Source organism: Lactuca sativa, chromosome 2 (genome assembly GCF_002870075.4).
Source record: "Lactuca sativa cultivar Salinas chromosome 2, Lsat_Salinas_v11, whole genome shotgun sequence".
In the NCBI taxonomy this organism is placed as follows: Eukaryota; Viridiplantae; Streptophyta; class Magnoliopsida; order Asterales; family Asteraceae; genus Lactuca; species Lactuca sativa.
The window spans coordinates 129,247,810-129,254,570 of NC_056624.2; the positions used below are offsets into that span (position 1 = coordinate 129,247,810).

The 6,761-nt window shown below is 28.7% G+C and overlaps 1 protein-coding gene across 1 annotated transcript; it reads right to left on the reverse strand.

Annotated features, from left to right (window-relative positions):
• Positions 1 to 767: 767 nt before the first annotated feature.
• LOC111898575 (serine/threonine-protein phosphatase PP2A-2 catalytic subunit) lies at positions 768 to 6,488 on the reverse strand. The gene is made up of 11 exons (XM_023894472.3): positions 6,103 to 6,488; positions 5,407 to 5,463; positions 5,163 to 5,246; positions 4,983 to 5,054; positions 3,933 to 4,004; positions 3,804 to 3,844; positions 2,667 to 2,733; positions 2,390 to 2,581; positions 1,610 to 1,699; positions 1,418 to 1,525; positions 768 to 1,107 (listed from the first exon to the last, which is right to left on the reverse strand). Exons 1-11 carry the CDS (start codon positions 6,193 to 6,195, stop codon positions 1,042 to 1,044), a joined length of 942 nt encoding a protein of 313 aa, XP_023750240.1. The 5' UTR covers positions 6,196 to 6,488; the 3' UTR covers positions 768 to 1,041.
• Positions 6,489 to 6,761: the final 273 nt, after the last annotated feature.

Genomic DNA, 6,761 nt, shown 5'->3' on the forward strand with positions numbered 1-6,761 from the left:
ATTAAAAAATTGATTAATTTGAACAAAATGTTAAATAATTAAAACTTTTCTGTACAAATATTTTTAAGATTTTATCAAAAAAAATTCCAAAATAATACTACATCGTCTCAAATTAACCGACCGCATTTGACTTTTGAAGTTTTTATTCTTAAACTTTGACTTTAAATATTTTTATTTTCGATAGATAATACTTGATATAAAATATATGAATGGATTGTATTTTAAATTTCTTTTCATTGTTATAAGTTTTATCAAGTATATATAACAAAAATAAAAATATTTAAAGAATTTGAAAAAAAAAATCAATTAATTTGAAACGGAAATAGTAAATCTTTTCTAACTTAAAACCCTTTTTGAAAAGCAAGTTTTCAAATATGAGGGATCTTTGTTGATAGAGAAATTAAATATCCTTCTATCTTTTGATCTTATCAATCCTCCTACCTATATAAATAATGACATGTGTCATGTTAATATCCTAAAATATCATAAAATCTCATTAAATAACATGTCACCATTTTATTAGGTAGGAAGATATATAATTTCTCTTGTTTTGATATATGCTAAATAGGTTCATGTAAATAGTTCAACTTTGAGATGACATATTGACATATACGAGGTTAGTGATCGAAAAGTTACTTAAATCTCCTTTTGTCGAACATTTCTACACATAACAACTACAGCTTTCAGCTAATTCTGTCGAACACACCAAGCTATTTTAGTTTGTTATTGTCTTATGATTTTACTTAAGTAAAAACAAATGCAAGATATCAAGTCCATAAAGTGTTCTTTAACACTAGAGTCAAAAAAGAAAAAAGAAAAAAAAAATCAAAACATCAAATGTTAAATCGTGTTTCTTCTATATAATGCTTCTACAAATAGGAGATTGCAAAAAAAAATAATAATAATAATTGAAAATTAACAACTACACGATGCTATACTTGTAAACCAAAATGACTTCTCATGTTTTTTTTCTTCCCAATTAAATGCAAACGATCCATCAAGTTATCCAGATAGCTGAGAGGGTCCCACTGCCACGTCACCTCACAGGAAGTAATCTGGTGTCCTACGTGTCACATCTGGCTCCCCCCTCCTTGGAGCTGGATCAAACTGCAATTCAACATTCTCTTTAGTTAGTGTTTCTTTTTTTTTTTTTTTAAATCCCAATAAAGTCATATATATGGAAAATTTAATTGAATATGTAAAAGATGTTTTACCCTAACTAAATGACCGTTTTACCCTTACATTTCAAAGAAACAAATTTCTTTCAACATTAAGTCAACTTTCCTCATTTGTTTTTTCTTTCGTTTCCCAAAGTTGTAATTTTCTCAAATATTTTTTCAAACACCATTTATCCATACAACACTAAATTCTAAACAAAAAATAAAAATTAAAAAAAAAAATAGTTTAAATAAAATACCTGAATGAAGGTGTGACCCTTGCAATCGTCTACTTCAAGAATGGAAGCCATGTTCCCACATCGGTAACAATAATTAGGTGCACTAAAAATTGTTACAACTTTTTGTTCCTATTATAATTTATTAAAAAAATATCAGAATAAACAAAACTTTCATTTTTTTTTTTAAAAAAAAATATAAAAATAAAACATTACATGACCCCAGTTGAATCCCTCCATAACCAGCTGATGTGCTCTAGCAATTAACTTCAACCCATTGCTATGATTAAATTGCTCAGATATATCCTGAAAAAAATAATAAAAAATAAAAAAACTTCATTAACATTAACACCACAAACAAATAAATAAAAGGGCTAATCTCATAAAAATAAAATAAAATAAAATAAAATAAAATAAAAAAAACCTTATATTTTATGCTTTTTCCAGATTAAACCTCTAACTTTATTTTTTGCTTAAAAAAAACCTTGTATTATTTCATTTTTCCAAAATACCCTCTAACTTTGTATTTTTTTTTCCAAAATACCCTCTAACTTTGTATTTTTTTTTCCAAAATACCCTAGATCAGAAAAAAAAACACAATGTCTTTTTCAAGCAAAAGATGTTTAATCCGAAAAAAAAAAAAAAAAAAAAAAAACATTACATTATGTGTTTTTTCCAGATTAAACCTCGCCTTTAATTTTTGCCTGAAAAAGACCTTGTACTTTTTCATTTTTTCCAATCCGGCCCTTTCAGTCATTTTTTTCAAAAAAAATTGTAAAATGCAAGGGTTTACTTTTTTCAACAAAAAAAAAAAAAAGTTGAGGGTTTATTTGCAAGCAAGCATTTAGAAGGTTGAGGGCTTTTTTCGGAAAAAAAATACAAAGTTTGTCTCTTTCAGACAAAAGAATAAAGTGTGGGTTTAATCCAGAAAAAAACACACAAAATATGAAGTCTTTTATAAATAAAAAAAAAAATAAAAAATAAAAAAATAGATACTTGGCCAAAAGTGTATCCAGCGCCACGTGGGGAAATACCCCAACCACATCTGTCATCTGGATCTGACCATAAAAGATCACACATCGGGCCTTCATGTGGAACTTCTTGTACACGATCAAAATTCCTTATGTTATCTAGGGTTTCAATCGAAGGCGATAATCCACCATGAAGACAAAATATTTCCGATTCAACCTATATAAATAAAAGATATATATATTTTTTTAAATTACAAATTCAAATGTTGTATAAAAACTTCTGGATTCAACAACCAACTAACCAATGCTGTGAGTGGAAAGTAGTCGAACAAATCTGTAAATGTCTTCCACACGCTTGCGTTCCCATATCTATTCAAAAAATAAAACAAATTTAACAGTTTTCTTAGTTTTTTTTTGTAAAATTGTTTATTAACGAGTAAATTACACAAATGGTCCCTATGGTTTAGGGTAATTTGCACATTTGATCCCTAACTTATTTTTTTTAACTTGGAAAGTCATTATGGTTTGTTTTTGTTACACGCCTGTCTTACCTAAAAAGACTATTTTGCCATTGATTTTTTAATTTATTTAAATAAACACACCCCCAACCCCAACCCCAACCCCACCCCCTCACCTTACCTTACCTTACCTTACCTTACCTTACCTAGCCCACCGTTTTTCCCTATTTAAATAATAGTCTTTTTAGGTAAAAAGAGGGACCAAACACATAACAAAAACAAACAGTAGGGACCTTCCGAGTTAAAAAAATAAGTTAGGGACCAAACATGTAAATTACTCCAAACCATAGGGACCATTCGTGTAATTTACTCTTTATTAACAAGTTAAGCCTAAAAAGTTAAAAGGGGAAACTACTTGTCCAAATACTCAAATTTGCTTATCAAAAAATCAAAAAGTGCTTAATTAAGGAGTTGTTTGATGGGAAATTGTCAGAAAAGTCCCAATATTTTCAGAAAAGTTTCACTTTAGTCCCAAATTATTTTTTTAACATAAAAGTCCCGATTATTTCATTTTGGCTCAAATTAACAAAAAAGTCATTTTTTTCTTTTAACAAAAAATGACATATTATCATGTAAAATCAAATACTCGGGACTTTTCTGTTCAAAAAAAAAAATGGGAACTAAAGTGAAACTTTTCTGAAAATATTGGGACTTTTCTGATAATTTCCCTTGTTTGATTTGATAAAACTGGATCATTAAGTGTTTTGAACGATTCAAACATCTTAATGGTTAAGAGAATGTAGGATTCCCTAAGCATTTAAAGGCTTTTGATTCATTCAGAGGCTGTGTCAAACTCAAACACATTGAATGCTGAATGATTCAGAGGCGACATATAAATGGGGTTTCATTCAGAGGTGATCAAGTCAACAAGTAGAAAGTATTTTGTTTTAGATAACTGAAGAAGAAAGAAAGGGGACTTACTTTCGTAGACATTCATCATAAAATCCATAAACTTGAGTAATCTACAAAAACAAAAAGCAAAATCATTTCAATTTTCAACTATTTATATAGTGATTTTAAAAATAAAAATAAAAAAAAAGTAAATAATACCTGGCGACTTTCATGGTTTCCTCTTAAAATAGTAATACGTTGTGGGTATCGAACTTTTAGGGCAACCAATAACTGAAAGTGTAAAAAACCTAACATCAAAACAATAATAATATAGGATTTATTCAATGAAGTGTGTGTTTTTTTTGTAATATTATTGGATAGATTAGTTTTTCTAGACAAAAAATATTTGGATTTTGATTTAATGTTTTTTTGAGTTTTGGGTTTTGTAGAATTAGCTTCTTTTAGTTTCAAGTACTAAAAGACCTAATATTTTGTGTTATTTCCGCATTAACCCTTAACTTTATTGTTTTCATGAAAAAGACCTTGCATTTTTTCCAATTTGGCCCTTTTAGTCGTTTTTCTCTAAAAAATTTGTAAAATGTGAGGGTTGTTTAAGGAAAAGCTAAAAAAGTTGAGGATTTATTTGGAAACATTTAGAAGGTTGACGGTTTTTTTGTGAAAAAGGACAAAGTTGAGGGTGTTTTTCGAAGAAAAGGAAAAAATATATAAGGGTTTTTTTCATGAAAAAAATAAAGATGAGGTTTAATCCCTGAAAAAAAAACACAAAATATAAGGTTTTTTTATGAGATTAACCCTTATACTTGACCCTCAAATCTTTTATTAATCTTTTGACTAATTCATTTGTTTCGTTTTAATCTCCAATATTAAATGTAATATATTTATTTTATAAAATATGTTATTGTCAAGTAATCACTATTTTAAAAACTATGACATGTGCTTAAAAAGTAACAAATTAGATGATGAGGCTTCACAAAATCATCTCACAAAGAAAACGATAAATTAGTTAATTTTTTAAAGAACAAAAAAAATTCAAAAATGGTCAAAAAATGTCAAATGATTGCAGAAAGTTTTATAAAATTTGGTTTTTGTTATGTAAAGTTGGTGAAAATCTGATGTAGCAAAACAAAAAAAAAATGTTACTTTTTATCCATGTACAACGGATTATTACAATTTACAAAATATAAAACAATAATACGCAAGAAAGATAGAAGTCAAAAAGTCAAAAAGTCAAAAAAGTCAAAGACTTACTGTCACTGTTTCAACCGAGTAATAACCACGATCAACATAATCTCCCATGAATAAATAATTTGTATCAGGACACTTCAATAAATTAAAAAAAAAACAAAAACAAAATAGCATCAGTTAAAAATTAAAAGTAGAATAATTTGATTTTAAATAATTGTATAAAACAAAATAGAAAATACAAACCTTCCCTCCAATTCTAAATAGCTCTGCAAGATCATGGAATTGACCATGAATATCACCACAAATTGTCACAGGGCTTTTAACAGGCTGAAACACATTAACACAAAAACGGAACATTTATAATTTCTTTCTGATTTGTGATTTGTGATTTGTTCAATTACAAAAAGATGAAATTTAGTACATAATTTTACTTCAAGTGTAATTGTAGATAAAGTTATACACATGGTAAAATCGAAAACAAGCATACCTGTACATTGCTTTCCACCATTAAAATCTCCTTTGCTTTCTCACATAACAACCTAACCTGCATGTCGTTAAAGAAACAGAGTTTATTACAAAAACATACAAGAATGTCATTCTATAAGAAGCAATATATAAGGTCTGATATGCATCTAACAGTGTAAAGATGCAATTCTTCGAGAGTTATGATCCCTATGGCCTATTCTTACTTCAAATTTCAAAAATGAAACTCCTGAAACTTTAACTTTGGGCGAAAGAAAGAGCGCTTATTGTTGAAGATCCATGGAGCACAAATAATTTCATCTCAAATGAACTTAGGAATGATTAATTAGAGAAAAGTTAGCAATCTAAATCGAATTCTTCTTTCGGGATAAATTTTCCAAAACGAGTATGTATTCGAGATATAACATGAATCTAATATGGAGATATCATCTAACAACTAAGTTACCAAAAGATATTTGAAAAAGAAAACTCGTAAATTCAAACTGAAAACAGAAAGTTTCGAACTTAAATTGAACCAGATCTGATCCAGTAAACAGATCTGTGCATATGAAAACGACAATCATCATAACCCAGCTCAAATGGTCAGATCAGACCCAAATATAACTAAAGCAACAAATCGTGAAATCGAAATTAACGAAAGACGAATTTAGGGATTATTGAATAACAATAACAATAAGACAACAATAAGAATAATAATAACCTCTTGTTCGGATAAGGGTTTGCATTGCATGAGCTGAGTAATATATTCATCGACGTTGCCATTAGCGCTCGAGACAACTGGAGCCGAGCTCATGTTTGTTTCTTCGTTTTGGGTATTTTGTTAGCCAATAGATTGATACGAAGATCTGAATATTGGATTTTGAATAGGTGAATGATAGATCCAAAAAGAAAATCTGCAAGAATCTTTTGGGTTGGGGAAGAGAGTGAAGAAGAGAGTGGGGGGAAGCGAGAGGTGGTGGTGAAACCAATATGGAAATGCAAATGCAAATGATGGTTGAGAAAACGAAAGGAAACGAAACCCTTGTTTTGTTATTGCCTTTTTGTTTCTTCGATTAAATTAAGAGGAGGTGGGTAAGGCTAAACAAGTCGACCGAGATCCATACTCACAAAAGCTTCAAACTCCATTATCATATATGACTTTTTATTGAAATTTAAAAGTAAAGTATTTTTAGCTAATTTCAAATGACAAAATTTCAAAAATGTTCATGTGGTATGTATTTTTTTGGAGTTTTAGTTCAGACACCGATTTTTTTGGTTTCGTAGTCCTTTTGAGCTAGTTTCATTGCAGATTTGATTCCTCGATAAATTAAAATGACTTTAATACCCTTCGGGTATTTAATTTTCATTTTTTCTTTCATT